The sequence below is a fragment of the Indicator indicator genome, chromosome 13, assembly GCF_027791375.1.
Source record: "Indicator indicator isolate 239-I01 chromosome 13, UM_Iind_1.1, whole genome shotgun sequence".
NCBI classification, from domain to species: domain Eukaryota; kingdom Metazoa; phylum Chordata; class Aves; order Piciformes; family Indicatoridae; genus Indicator; species Indicator indicator.
The window spans coordinates 4,856,046-4,871,655 of NC_072022.1; the positions used below are offsets into that span (position 1 = coordinate 4,856,046).

Sequence of the window (15,610 nt, forward strand, 5' to 3'; positions counted from 1 at the left end):
TCAATTTTCCACTCAAACAGTTTTGAAGAATGGCTGCAAGAAACTAATATAAATTATCATTTACAGAGGTATCTTCAAGCTTAGAACATCACACTAAGAGGAAAGATGAGAGACTTTTTTAACTACTATTGATGAGGATCTGTTGGGTTACCTTTGGAAAGGCATGCTATACCTTGACGGTTCTCTTCTTAAAACCCATCTAGTGTGTTGATATTGACAGGAAAAATCTAGTTTCCTTTGCAGCACAAGGAGTAAGTGTCTTGCTCGTAATGCCCAGCTCCTGGCTCTGCACAGCCAGGCAACCTGGAAACCATAAAAGCTGTCCTGTCAGTAGGGATGTGTCATAAACTAAATGGAGAGTGGAATCCAAAGAAGAATTGCCTTTCCCATCTGTATTTTTTGGTCTCTGATACTTCCTGCTCTTCTGCTAGCTCTTGGGTCTGTGTCTTACCCCATACCTTCAACCTCCTCTATATCAACTCCAGAGCCAGCACTTCTGCTTTGGATCTCAGAATTTTGTGGCTGTGCTGTCTGAAAATCACTCTACATCACTCAAACTGAATGTCACAGTAATGAAACATAGGATTTAAAAAATAAAGACCACTAACAGGCATTACAGAAGCCAAGCTGCTGTGACCGTGCCTTTCTCTCTACTGTGAGGTCCACTGCCTATAAATGGTGGTTATGGGTAAAGGCTGGGCTATCAGTCTTTCATCTTGCTTGATGTGTTAGTGTCAGTGGTGGAAATCTCAAATAGAAATGGCATTTCAAATAAAAACAATTCTGTAATTTGATCATATTTGTCTGACCATTTCCCACAATTAAATTTTCTACATTTAAATAACTCTCAACAATCCATACTGGTTTCTGTGATGTTACTATAACTTTAACTGGTTCTGATTTCTTAGTAAAACCTTTCAACTCATCAACAAAACCCAGTGCTTAAACAGGCCCGGGCCCAGACACACTAATTCATGCTCTTTAACAGAGCATTTCAGTGAACACCTTCACCAGCTACACTTTGCTGTGTTCTCTGTCAGCATTGTCAGAAAACCCTTCATACACAAATATTGCAGCAGATCTGAATATTCACCACAGATCCGATATACCTAATCCCAGGATTAATTCCATGAGCCCATCAGCAGTGAAGCAAGATGGATTTAATAGCCCATTAGCCCTTCAGCATGATAATTTTCATGTCACTTAGCCTGCTGGGTTAATTGCTTTAAAATGTATATTATTGACCCAAATCCAAGTGGCAAATGGAGAACGCCTTATTCATCTCCCAAATGTACGTTCTTAGACTGTTTCTTTTCGTCTGGACAATAAGTTTTCTAGATGATGTACTTGTGTAGCGTAATTTACATTCTATCAGCCCATACTTAGGGCTTATGGAAGCAATGTCTTTCAGATATTATTACCCATGACTGGGCCAACTTTTAAGTTCTGGTTTTTATGTAAAGAGAAATGCTGCAAGCATAAGAACTCATTGTTTTACCTCTTGTTAGGAAATTAATGTTAAAGCTAAAAGCTGTATCAAGTGCAGTAGAGATTAAGCACTTTGGGGATAAACAGCTGCCTACTGTATTTCCAACCAAAAAAAAAAAATCTGGTCACTAGGAGGCATGAATAGGGAAAAAATTGGACAGAAACAGAGTAGGAGAGAAAATTCAGGGTACAGAAACAGAAAAATATGTCAGGAAAATAAAGGTGAGGAGTAAAGCTGCAGTTTTTACTATTCTTATCTTGGTGCTGGCCATGAGTAACATCAGAACTGTTTCTTCCTGCAACAATTACAGCCTGCTTTACTGTAATATGAAATTCATGAGATTCCTACTGAACTGTGACTGATTTGACTGTGACTGACTAGGACTTTCCCTGGAGCTCAGTCCCACATTTTAATGATAGCAGCTACTTCAGTAACAACAGTATGGTTTTTATTAACAACTGCTCCTATGTGAAGTTGGACATTCTTGCTTCAGTTACAAAGCACCTTTGACTCTCATGGAAACAAAACCCAAGCAGTTCTCCACCATAGCAGGTGTTGTGGCTGATCATTGCTCTCTGAAGTATTTTCCAGGGAAAAAAAACATAACGAAACAAACCCAACTTGTTTTTTAACCTTTAAACTGTTTTCTTTCCCCTAAATTTAGGTCATCTACTTTAGGTCATTTAGATAATTGGCAAATCTCCAAGGTTGGCATGTTGCATAGAAGCAAAAAACAAATTAACCCTTCTGAATATAAAGAATAAGAGCATTTCTGGGAAAAGTGAAAAATTTGGTCCTTGTAAAACTAGAAATATTCAGTGTTTATTTTTAAGCATTCATGATGATTTAATGATTCACTGACGTTTATTTTTCACTCTGAACAGCTCCTGCTCCACCCACGGCTCCTGCCATGGAGATCACTGCATTACACTTTCGGTTTAAAACTTTGGGCAGCTTGATTGGCTCATGCAAATCAGCACACTCAGAGCATTCAGAGGAGGAATGCTCAGTCACTGATACTGAACCCCTAGTCCTAAATTTTTAACTAAAACTATGAGGAAAACACAGCAGATCAGATATTGCTCCTACAAAAGCTAGAGCTAACATACATGCTGACGTCAGAGGTGATCCTAAATATGCTGAGTTTGGATTCATTGAACCTTAAAAGATGTTAATCACACATAATGTTGCCAGGCAGTTTCCAAATTAAATCACCAAATTATAAAGCAAATGTTTTATATATATATATCTATTTTATGCACTGTTGAAAAATACTCCTTTAGGCCTTTGTAAGGAACAAGCGCATATTTGTAGATCAGTAGCGGATTTGAGTTCAAGCCAGACCCAAGGATTCCTCAAGGATATCAGCAGATTTGTATGACTGCTGGCTCTGTTCTCTTTCCTTTCATAAAGAAACTGCCCAGTTGGGCACTGACATCCAAATTCCCAAGGGGAAACTGTGCCCTTTTCAAAAAGGAGAGACCCACAACATTTTCCCTCACAAGTCCTGCTGCCTTGTGTGAGCTGCTCTGGCTGTTCTCACTGGGCCCTTGCGTGTTACCACAGCCACTGGTCTGTCTTACCAGCAGTCATGCCAGGGACCCCCAGCTGCCCCTCTGGGGAATGCTTCACATCTGAGCAGGCTTTGAGTCTCCCACAGGACTACCTTCACAGAACCACTGAATCACGCCATCATTTAGGTTGGAAAAGATCTTTAAGCACATGAGAGTCCAGCCATTAACCCAGCATGCTAGGCCACTATTAAATCATGGCCCTCAGCAGCACATCTACACAGCAGCACATCTATGCTGGCTCATATTCATTCTGACGTTAACCAGCACCTCCAGGAGCTTCTCCCTCCAGCCACTCTTTCCCAAGCCATTGTACGTTTGGGTTGTGGTGACCCAAGTGCAGGACCTATCACTTTGCCTCAGCCACTGCTTTCCCGAGCCTCCATGATGGCACATTCTGACTTTGGGAAGATGAGGGATGTTCAGCCATTCAGAGAAAGGCAGTTCAGAGAAAGGCAGTTTGGAGGCCACGGGGAGCCCTGGGGCCGGGCCGAGGCCGGCGTTCACTGCTTAACGGCACAGACCCCCTCTTCCAGCCGTCCTGAGCCCGCCTCTCAACGCGGCCTGAGGAGACCCTCAAAGACCGCGCCCCGAGTACACCTCGGGGGAGGCAGCCTCTCCTCCCCGAGGCACGGCGAGCCGAGTATTTTCTCGAGGGTTTTCCATTAGCGTTCTCCATAGCACTCGTCCCCCTCTCCCCGGAGCCATCCCTCTTCCCGCCCCGCTGGGTGACGGCAACTGACAGGGCCCAGCCGAAGGCACCGCCCCGCAGGCCGGGGTGGTGGCGGGAGGGGAGCGCGTCCTCCTACCTGACAGGGGGCGCTGCCGTCGGCGGGCGCGCTCGGCCTTGCCGCTGAGCCGCCATCTCCTCCTCTGATCTCATAAAGGTGTCGCGCAGGTTCCGCCTGTGCTCGTCATTCAGCCGCCCTGGGCCTGCCGCCGGCCTTCTCTGCGCCGCGGGACCCTCCCCCGTCCTCTCCCGCCGTGCCGCCGGCCGGCGTAAGTGGCGACTGCACTCCCGCCCCGGCTCCTTGGCTGGCGCCGGCTGCCTTCCCCGCCCCTTCCTCCCCTCGTTCCTCCCCGCCCCGGCCCCCTCTCTCGCCGGCCGGGCCCCGGAGCGCCGCTGTCGGGGTGTGAGCGGGGCCCGGCACCGTGTTGGGCCGTTCCCTCGCCGGCGGGGCCATGGCCGCCAGCGCCAAGCGGAAGCAGGAGGAGAAGCACCTGAAGCTGCTGCGGGAGATGAGCAGCCTCCCGCCCAACCGCAAGTGCTTCGACTGCGACCAGCGCGGCCCCACCTACACCGACATGACGGTGGGCAGCTTCGTGTGCACCTCCTGCTCCGGCATCCTGTGAGTGTGGGCGGGGGACCTCAGCTCCATCCCGCCAAGCCGGCCCAGGCGGCGGAGGGCAGCCCCAGGGGCCGGCGGGTGACCTCCGCTCCAGGCCGGTCTCGCTGGTCGCTTGGCTGCGGGGGCGGCGGGGCGAAAACAGCCGCTCCGCGGGATGCAGCGACTTGCCTTGGGTTTGGTGCGCCGGCCGGTCCCCGCGGGCTCCCCCTTTCTCTCCATCGCCAGCAGCCACGTCGAAGGGGAGCAGATGGGAGCTATCCCGGGGAGGGGACGGCAGGCGGGGGTGGTATTCGCCAAAATCGCACATCGGAGCCCTCGGTGCGGGAGATGGTGGTTGCCAGCTGGGTGGGTATGTGTGAGGCTGGGGAGCAGGACAGCCTTGGCGCCTGGGCAGCCGCAGCAACCCGGAGCTCATCATGTAGCTGCCCCTAGGGAGGTGTTTTCCTGCACGTAGGGAGTATAAACGCTTGCCAACGGGACGCACATGAAGGGTGAGCAGCACCGCCACCTCACTGGAAGTCGTTGAGAGTGTGATTAATTAAGCAAGAGTTTGGAGAACGCTTTTGAAAGGGGGCATGTGGCAGAACAGTTCACTTTGTCGTAGTCTTGACGTAGGGAGAGTAACCCTAAAGTGAATACCTAGTTTAACGTTTAAAAATCTTGCTTTAAAGTTAAGTTAAATAACCAGTCTAGCATTTTGTGTTTCACATTGTGCTTCATAGTAGTTTTTAAGACAGCTATCTGAGCTCTAGCTTAGAGGATAAACTCTAGCCTTAATACCTTCATATACTTGATCAGAAAAGTAATAGAAGGCTTTTTCCTGTTACTTCCTACAAGCTATATCTATAAATCTTGGAAAGGGTTTGGCTCTGATAAAGTGAATTGTATTTTTCCTGTTCCTCATTCCTGCATGGGCCTTCCTACTCCTTCTCCTTCCTTTTCCACCCCTTCTCCTCCCAGATAGTGTGTATGAAACTAAGAGTTGAGATCTGTCAGTTATGAGTTTTGGTTGCAGATACATAACTTGGGGGAAAAAATTCTACTGCCTTAAAGTGTTGCTGTTTCTGTGGCTGAATCTGTTTGCTTGTCAGTATTTCTGTGGCGTTGTCCTTACGGAATGCAGCAGAATCAGAGTGGCCGAAGTAAGAAATAGTATGTTAAAGGACACAGATTTGTGTTTGGAAGAGTTTGAGTTCATAAAAGGCATTCAGGAGCCTGAACTACTTTCTGTGCCCTTACTAAGAAGGGCTAAGTACTCCACACAGGTCTTCCAAGTGAGTTCTGGTGTTTTAGAACAAAGTTGGTAATTATATTGAGATTCAAAACAAAGCAAACATGTAAGTTTTGTGCTGAATTTACATGGAACAAACTGCCTTTTATACTACTAGACAGCTAATTAGTTTAAGGGTATTTTTTCCTTTCTGCTTTGTGTAGACTTCTGAACAGGCTTGATGTGAATACAGAAAATACACTTAGGTTTTGGGACTGAAAAGAGACTCTAGTTTTTGACATATACATGCTACTTAATCAGCCAGCTCTGGCTATTGTTTGTTCTGTTAGCAAACTGTTATTTGTGCTGGCATGTGAAACTATTTTAAGCTACTGCAGAGTAGCTGATTTAATGGCTGCACATGTTCTTACTGGTTAAACTGACAGCATGATAAAAGCACTCCATAAGAATATTTCCTTTATTTTTCAGGCTTTTTGACCTTAATAGACAAATACATTATGAGCGCTGCTGAGATGCTTAGCATGGGTTCAGCAGGATTTGTTCTGTGGGCTTGAAAGTATGGACGGGTTCAAAGTCTATGGTCCAGTTTACAGTAACCAAAAGGATATATTTGCAGTGAAACAGCTAGTAAGCAGGGGACAGCTGTCACTTGTTAATCGCCATCATTTGGATGTTACCATGCTTAAAGAAGGAAGACTTTCTGAAGAAAAGCTGTTCATGCATTGGTCTTCTAATAAAATGTAAATCATTCATTTGCTTTCTAAATATGCAGTGTTTTTGTGTGGCTATAAAAAAGAAACACTTCTAGTTGTTAGAGCTAGTAACACCTACACTTAAAGCTGGAGTAAAGGACTGTTAAGAAGCCTTAAAGCTTTCTTCTGAAATAATTTTGAGCTCATTCTTTCATGTTAACTTGGAAATACTCTCATAAATTGAGTGCATGATCCTATGTGTTGGTTAATACCTCGGAACCTAGCCAGTGGGCTATGTTTGTTAGTGATGGGATGTAGTGTAGACATAGGTCATGTCTGTTTCATAACTAGAAACTGTCACTTCTGTCAGAACAGTGCTTCATGCAACTTGGTTATTTCCAAGATCTTTTCACTGTAGAATTCCATGCTGGAGGGAAATTATTTGGGGAGAAACCGCATAATGGAAAAGAAAGCGTAGAAGTGCTTCTGTAGTTCCTAATGGCTGCTTGCGTTCTACCTCATAATACTTGCTTTACTGTAAAGCTTTAATAATCTTGTTACTTCATCTTGTTTGTATGCTATGTGAATGACTTGCATTGCTGCTTAGTTTATTTTTTTTCTAATCTGGTACAGGAAATGTTCTAGGAGTCAAGTAGTTCAGTTTTGTCAAGTACGAAGTGCCCAGTGCAAGGTTAAAATACTAAGTAGTACATTAACAAGGCATCTTCATAAACGTTTGTCAGTTAATTAGAAGTGGTTCCTAACATGGGTACTGTCTTAGGCTTGTTGTTATAAGTACAGTTAGCTCAAAATTTTTAAAATCTGAAGTCTGACTTGATTTTGTTGTAAGTTTTCTGAGGTGTTTATTCATTATCCTGTCAAGGACAGTCTGTCAAACCCAAACCTTCGTTCTGGATCCATCCTTGATTTCCACTAAAGGATTCTATGTTCATAAAATTGTAGAATCATTAAGGGTTGGAAAAGACCTTTGAGAGCACTGAGTCCAGCTGTAACATAACTACTAAACTGTATCCTGAAGTGCCCCAAGAAAAAGAAAGAAAAGCCATCAGATTTATTAATGGATTTAGATATTATACCTTACCATTTTTGTAACTCTTCCCCAAAATAGTATGTCTAGCTTGCTTGAGCACTGCTGTAAGTGACAATTAGTGACTTTGAAAAGCTCTGTTTCTGACTTCAGTGTTGAAGGTGAATCGCATCAAGTTAAAACTATGAACGACACAGAGGAGGTCCTTTGCTGTACTACCTGCGTTTTGAGTATTTCTCATCTGTTTGGGTTTACCACAGCAAAAGTTCTGCTATACAAAATGATGCATGCAGGAGAAAGTTTGTGGGTAGCAGTGTGGACAGTGGCTTCCTCTGCAAAGACCTCTGTGTGTTCCCTGTAGTTAAATTTTCTCCATGTGGAGAAAAGCACGCTAGGATCACACAGGTTGTGCCTAATTTAACTTGTTTGCCTTTGACAAGAATATAGGATATGTAAAAATAGACACACCGTCATTTCTTCTCTGAGGGCAGGAGGTGATGCTCTAGAGGAGTGGTCTTCTCAGGTTAAGGATTACAGTAAACTAGAAGATGTCTCCTAATAGCAAAACCACATCTTGGCAAGTGTTTCAGTTTGACAGAAGTCCTTTGGTTTGAGGGATTATCTTGGTAGCAATGTTTCTGGGTGTTACTGTGTGTCCTGCTAACAGTGATGCCTGCCCATCCCTCTGTTTTACCCAAGCCTCCTTGCCTTGTTTCTCTGCAGGCTGTGCCTATCTGCTTTTGAGCACTTCTTGACTACTCCTGATCAGTCTGCTCCTAACTTTCATGAAGGGACTGTGTTTTTAAGTTTTCAGATGGAAAATATTGCTGTTTAAGTGTCCACTTCCAAAGTTTTGTACTAGAGACAATTTTTATTTAATCTTGACTTTTTAAAATACCTGCTGATGTGACAGTTTGGACTCTATGCTCTCTCTCTCACTGCTGACTTCTTTACTTCCTCCCAACTACTGAGGAAGTCTCTTCAGATGTTTGCACTTCTGGCTTGTGTCAGGAAGAAGTAACAATGAATGTTTAGAAGATATGGTTACAGTGGGGAATGCTGAAGCCCTTTTATGCTTTTTCTTATAACAGGATCCTGGGGCTGCCTTTTGGCTGTTTATATAGTTAAAATTTAGTATTCTTAGTTGAAATTTTAAGTTCAAAATTTTCCTGGGTGAGGGACTTCTGTACCAGCCAGAGTGGAGTATTTGAGGACAGATACCAATAACAAACTGAAAAACAGACCTTTGTGCAGTGGTGGTGGATTATTGTCTCTGTCCCCAAGAGAAATTTTGCAGAAATTAAAATGGTCTAAATAGTGTAATAGTGAAGGTGATTCTGGTTATGTTGGTGTGACTTACCAGTCCTCCTTTTCCTTTGGAGCATGTTTGGAAAATGGTGCTGTGTGTTTGTGTATACATACGGTTTTTAATGCTTTTTTTTTATAAAGGTATTTCCTATACTACTTTGTCTTCTTTTCAGTGTCATGTCTGGGGAGAAAAGGATTATCTATACCACAGCTAATACTATGCAGTTGCAAAAGGATGCTTGCTTTTTCTTACTAAAAAGTTAAATTAACCTTGACTGTGCTTCTAAATGTACATGTGAGCCTTTTGTTGTTAAAAATAAATGAGCTTGTGAGATGGTGGAGGGTCTCCAGGGAGGTCCACAAGTATCAGGAATGGCGGAATGGCCACTATTGCTTATGTTCTCTATTGCTAACAACAATGGAATAGAAATAATACCTGGGGAGGTAGTGTGCTTTGGGATGGCTTGGCATTTGACTTGCCTCATTAACTTCCTGCTTGTTAGGGGATCAGATTTTGCTGGGTTAGTCTGGAGGTTGTTAGAATCTGATACAGGGGGGCATGAAGAGTGTTGAGCAGCCTTCTGCCCACTGTTCTTCCCATGGAAGTGACTATTCCAGCATGGCCCACCCCTTAATTTGCGGTGTTGTTTTTTTGGGTTTTTGGGGTTTTTTTCTGGCCTTTGCAGATGACTCTGCCAACATGTGTTTGAGCTGAATGCAGGAATGGCTGCTCTGCCAACAATCACAAATTCAGCTGTAATTTGCTACTAAATTATGTTAGTAACAAATGTTCAGTGCTCATTGATAGTGTTTTGAATGTTTAATGTTTCAATTGCCAGACTTCAGAATCTTGTGTAAGTGACCTTAGAGCTTCCTTTGTTTGAGAGCACCAGTTTAACAATGCTCTCTGAGGAACAGAGGTCTCATGTCCTGCTTGTGTTCTCAGCAGCTGCCCTTGTGGCAGGCTGTGTCACCAGACACTTGGGCTGAGTTGGTGGAGGATAGTCTCACAGCTGGAAAGTTCTGGTCACAGTGCTGTTATACAGAAATAAACTTTGAGTATGAAGAAGGTTGGCAGTGATGAGTGGGATCTACGGGTGGGATGTTAGGCTGTGGTGTGCTGGATAAGTGCAGATGGCAGAACAGTCTTAGTTGTCTTTCTCAGGAGCCTCTTATGTGACAGCAGTGAACTGGAGTAAGCGCTGAGGTAGCATTTGATTGCTTCTCTTCCTGTAGTAAGGAAAGGAGTAGCTAGGACTGCTGCACAGATAAGGGTTGCAAATTTGTTGAGGGTCAATTGAAAGTTATGCATTATTAATTTGAACCGAGGGACTAGAATCCATTTTGTCCCGTTCAATATGGAATACTGTGAAGTGTTAGAACCATGCAACTAAATGGTAGGTATACTTTTCCTGTAAAAAAAGGTTTAGTTCCTCATAAGGGATAATTGTACTTGGCTGTATACCAGCAAGCTTCCCCCGTAGTAGATGAGTTGTTTGTGACTCATTCAGGTCATGTAGCAACCTCTATAGGTAAGGAAGGATATAAAATAATTTAGGATCTTGAAGAGTAGCCTTAGTACATAGGCTTGGTTCTCAAGTTCTTCATAAATCTCATAACTGTTCTGTTTCAGGGAGCTTTTAGTCAGTTCATGGCTATAATATTACTGGAAGTGGCTCAGGCAGGTTAGAAATCATTAAAACAATAGTTTAGCTGTTCTAATGGTAGAATTGAAGTACTTTTTTTAAGGAAAGTAATGTATGTGTTTTGGGCTCTGTTTGTATGCTGTGTAATGCAACCTCTTATCTTGAGTTTTTGGTCCAGTCTGACGACTTATACTGCTTTAACATAAAAGGAAGCTTTTCTTAGGTTTTTACCCATTTCTTGCTGTGTTAAGCGTAAATACTTGTATGTATAGTACTGCAGCTTGATGGTTAACTTGGCATTTATGGCTAAGTCATGTCCAGGGTTTCCAGTCTTCCTGGATCATCAGTGTGGGGCTGTACTCTCTCTCTCTCTCTCTCTCTGACACTTCTGCCTTGTAGTCAGACCCACAGGAGTAGGGCATGTCTTCTTCCTTCAACAGGTGGGTGTGAAAGAGAGAAGAATCTGCCTTATCTCACATCATGGCTATCATTGTCTAAATTGGCAACTTTCTAACCTGAACCTTAAAATCACAGTCTTTGGTAGATAGCGAGGCACATAGGAAGTGTCTAGTTAGACTCTGCTTTAATTCCACTTAATACTGCTGCTTAAAACAGCTGAAGACCCATGTTTACTGATGTAAATGCTTTGAAGAGCCTTAGTAGTAGATCAAGGCAGAGTAGCTACTGTTTAAGTAACTTGTGCAGTGTCTTTGTTGCAAATATGGGTACAATATAGCAGTTATAATGCACTGACTGTAAAAATTTGTTTCCAGCAGAATCCAATGTGAAAGTTCAGGTATGCTACCTGTGCTGAAAAACATGTGTTAGCAGATCACTCTAGCTTTTAAAATAGTCATTAATTCATAAGTGTTTAGCTGTGCATCTTCCTTAGTAGGAAGACAGCAAATTGAACAGACTAAGTCAGACAAACCCACTTTCATCCTATAGAAGCAAGGGACAGGGACTGGAACAAGTGTATGTGAAATGCCAGGTATATGCCAACATGGTTTCTGTGTTGTCACTTAACACATGATTCTTCAGTGTCACTTAGTGCAATTTGGTTACTTGTGTAAGGGTTTTCTAAAAAAGGTATTAAAACCCCCCCAGACAAAACCCAACCAACCAAGCCTAAAACTAACATCAGCTCTGAAACAATGGATTTTAGCTGCACACAACTCACATGGATTTTTTAAAAGTTGCATTATCTTAAAATTAATATTAACTTAAAAAAAGTCTTAGACAATGATGAGTTTGTGATGTGGATTTTATTTACAGCTGGGTGAAAGTGATTCAGTTGTTCATGTCAATTTATCATTTTGAGACAGGAAATTAATTTGCTGGTGGTTGAGTTGAACTAAACTGTCTTGCAACATCATTCACTAACGTTGATAACTTCTGCATTCTGTCGAGGTGCTGAACCACAGAGTAATTTAAGATGCTGTTTTGAAACATCTATTTAAGCAAATAGCATTCTGTAAAATTAATTCTCATATGCCACTATGTATGTCTGACTTCTCTTTTTAAGGTACTCAAATGCATTGCAAAAATTCTTTATCAAAATGTTGCAAACACTGGCTTAAATCTAATTTTTAAAATGAAACTTAGGCTAAAATGTTACTGCTTAGTGTTCTAATCAGTATCCAACTTAACTAAAAATGTGGGGATATTTCAGTGCATGATGAGAACTGCTTTTTTACAGGTACAGTGCAAGATGAATTTGCAAACTAAATGCACTTCCCCCCCATTGTACTTAAACTCAAAATGCTGAATATTTAGGAGTTGAGTACAAGGTGTTAATGTATTTTTGTCATTGGCTGTTTTGATGTGTAACAGTTTAATTTACAGCTAGTATTCTTAGAATAATCACTACTAGTCTTCTGAGATTAGATGTCAGTGATTTTTTTTAATTATTATTTTTGTTATACCTGAAAGCAAATTTCTAATTAAAAGAAAGTAACAAATAGAAGCAAAAAAGCTATCTTCTGTCAATTGATTTTTGTCAGTGATTTGTGCCCTGTATTACATCACTTGAAAGTTTTCCCCACCTTCCTTTTTGGAAACTTTCTTCTCATTTACGTAACGACAGGATTGTGTGGTTTGATATCACATAGTTTGTTTGTTTAATTTGTTTTAAGACTGTGCTGCAAAAATCCAGATCTGGTTAACCTGAGCATTGAAGTAACCTCCTTGTATCACCTGCCTTAACATCTGTGGCATATGTGGAATGTGGTGTCCTGTTTGCATTGAGCAAAACACGGCTGAATTTTAATGGCAAGCAGTTAGCGTGTATTCAAAGAAAGAGGTTGAACAGAAAGGAAGGAATTTTCAGCAGGATTTTTCTCTGTGTGCTTGCAGATTGGAGTTTGATATGTCAGGCTTTGGCAGTACCAGTGACTGGAGTTAGCCCTGCTGCACCAGTCTGGGTGCGGATGTGAGGATGCTCCTGGCCTGCTTAAAGCCAAAGCTGCTGAGGTTTTGAGCTGTTTGATTAGCGGTGCTCATTCGAGGGCACAATGAAAACATTTGTCTTTTTGTTTTTGTAGTGTTCAGGAGGAGGAGGAGGAGGAAGACAGAGCCAGCAAAGAGATGCTGGGAGGAAGTAGGAAATACAAGCTAAATCCAGAGAAAAGGCTGGAGAGCGTAGCTTGAAGAAACCTAGTGATTGGATAAAGTTGTAGCAACTATAGATTGAAGTGAGGGAGGAGTTGAAAGGGAAGAACTTTGCAACAGATGGGCCGAAGGCTGAAAGGTGAAAGAGTCTGGGGAAGCAGATTTAAAATGAAGTCTAATTATGTTTTCATAAGTTTGCCTAGAAAGTGTTAGAGTGAGTTTGCATGTGCAGATCTAAGCATTGATCTCCTTGAAGCTCAGTTATGTGACTTTGTGTGCTGAGAGTTGAGCTTGCACAGCCTTTAGGTGTGTGGCAGTGCCAAAATGAGTGTGCTTTGGAGATTGCTCCTGAGACTGAAACTGCCTGACTTCTGTCTGCAATGTTACAAGTGATTGTGACGACAGATTTCCGGAATACTGACTAAATACTTCTCGATTCTTTTTTTAGACGGGGCTTGAATCCACCCCACAGAGTGAAGTCCATTTCAATGACTACTTTCACACAACAGGAAATAGAATTTCTGCAGAAACATGGGAATGAAGTAAGTATTACTTGGAAAATGTCAAGCGGTTTTGGCACTTTAATATTGAGCTTTAAAACACTTATTAAGGAAAACATGATTTTTGTTTGTTTTGTAGCAACAAGCAAGCAGAAGTCTTTTGAAGCCATCATCATTTGAAGTGATGCTTCTAAAGAGCTTGTTTCACTTAGGCAGCTGATCATCATAATGTTAGGTGTTACTGCCCAATCAGATCATCTAGATTCATATGTTGAGCAGTTCTGAACTGGGTTTTCATTTGCACAAGGCAGTATGTGTCTGTCAGGTTTTTTTTTCTGCTAGCCCAGACCTTGAGACTGGCTGCAGCATTGTTTCTTGAAAGAGTCTACCGTGATGAAGTTGTTGCTTGTGCCTGTATTTCCTCAAAGCAGGCTTCAGAAAGCTTTCTAGTAGTTTATATAGCCTCTTTCTTTAATGGAAGTATGTTGATGTTGAAAGCTTCTAGAGAGAGGAAGGAAAGGGAGATTTTTTTTTCCTTCTGAAGTCTAAGTGTAAATATGTTTAGAGTAGCATGGTGCAATTTTGAAGCTTTGTTCTTTGGAATAGATGAAAACTGAATATGAGGTTCATGTCAGATTCGCTTTATGAGGACACATGGAACATTTGAACCCTGGATGTGGCAGTTGCTGTCTTCACTTGAGGGTGACATTTGTGTTTTAATACTGTACTATATAGCACTGAGGATTTGGGAGGCAGCTTTTGCTTCTGTTCTGAATTAGTGTAAGTTGTTTCACTTGGATTGGATTGGTGTTCTGGTTTAGTAGAACATTTGGTTGAAGACCATGCAGTGGCTTATTGACATGTTCTTGTGAAGCTTTGTGGGGATAAATCCCATCATTAGCTCAAGTGCTGAGAATTAACTTGTCTAAACTTGGCCTATTCATAACTGTTAGGTTGAGGAATGGAAATGAGTAACAATTTCTTTTTCTGCCCTGGTAAATGTGTTTTTGAAGTGACTGTTAGGGAATGATTCCTCTAGACAAAGCCAGAACAAGGTCTGAACTCTTCTAGACACAATAAAATACTCTTAATGGCTTTGCTGATTTCTGGAATTGTTTTGTCATATTAAAGCTGTGTAACATTATGTATGTATAGCATATGTATGTTTAGCATAGTACTGACATTTTGTGAAGGAAGCATAATAAAGAATCTTGTGTGTTGAAATGTAGTATGTTGAAGTTTCTTTGTCTAAGAATAAGTTGTGAATTCCAGCTTTGCTTTAAACTTCATAAGTGTAAAGGGAAACGTGTTTGTGTACCTCCTTCCATACCTGCATCTGGTTTAATTTCAGTTTTTCACTAAATCTGGGAAGACTAGAGGTCTTAAGGTTTTTTTTTTTTTACAGATGTGTAGCCTGAAGTGATCCCTACTCAGCTGCCTGGTGTAGTTGTCCTTCCCAGTAGAGACCTGACTGGTCTGCCAATCATGATGATTTAGTTGATAAATAGTTTATTCTTGACATAAGCTCCCAGACCTCTGCAATGCTGTGCTACGTTTCAAAAGCAAGGGTCTTTCTTTGTAGTACTTACTCCTCTGAAGTAATTGTAGCGGTTTAAATGAGCTACCTCATACATGAAGATGTCCTCCTGAGTTTAGTTTTGGGGTTTTGGGATACTTTGGTACCTTAATTCTAAAGTAATGCCAAGTGGATATTTGTGATTGCAGACGGTATATTTAATAGGTGCGCAAACACTGAACAGAAGAGATGCTGCTTTAAACACTGTTAGAAGTTTAAACCCTAATTAAACATGTTTTCACTTGGTCATGCTGTGTGTTGCAGTAGTTAAATAAGTGTTTTGCTTTCTCTAGCTGTTATTGCACTTTGGAGTACTCCTGCAGATAAGATGAAGTTTTGGGCAGATGAAGTCTGACCTCACAAAACACCTTCTTTGCATACCTTACTATTCAGTATAGGTAGCTTTGAGTATATATTAATTAAAATAAATTTTCTACAGTAAACTGTCTAATATTTTAGAATGTGGACATAAAAAGCAAAGTATGGTCACTGAATGGCTTAAAAATTGTAACCTTCAGTTGTTTTAGTTCTGCAGCTATATATTAAAAACTCAACTTTTTGCAGTCTGGTATGCTTAACTTCCATTTTGC

The 15,610-nt window shown here is 41.8% G+C and overlaps 1 protein-coding gene across 4 annotated transcripts in view; it reads left to right on the forward strand.

Annotated features, from left to right (window-relative positions):
* The first annotated feature begins 4,242 nt into the window (after positions 1-4,242).
* Positions 4,243-15,610, forward strand: part of AGFG1 (ArfGAP with FG repeats 1) — a 33,491-nt gene continuing 22,123 nt past the window's right edge. For all 4 annotated transcript variants that reach the window (XM_054385839.1, XM_054385842.1, XM_054385840.1 and 1 more), the window contains exons 1-2: positions 4,243-4,409; positions 13,393-13,486. In XM_054385839.1, coding sequence (XP_054241814.1) covers positions 4,243-4,409; positions 13,393-13,486 — 261 coding nt within the window. The remainder of the gene's footprint in view (positions 4,410-13,392; positions 13,487-15,610) is intronic.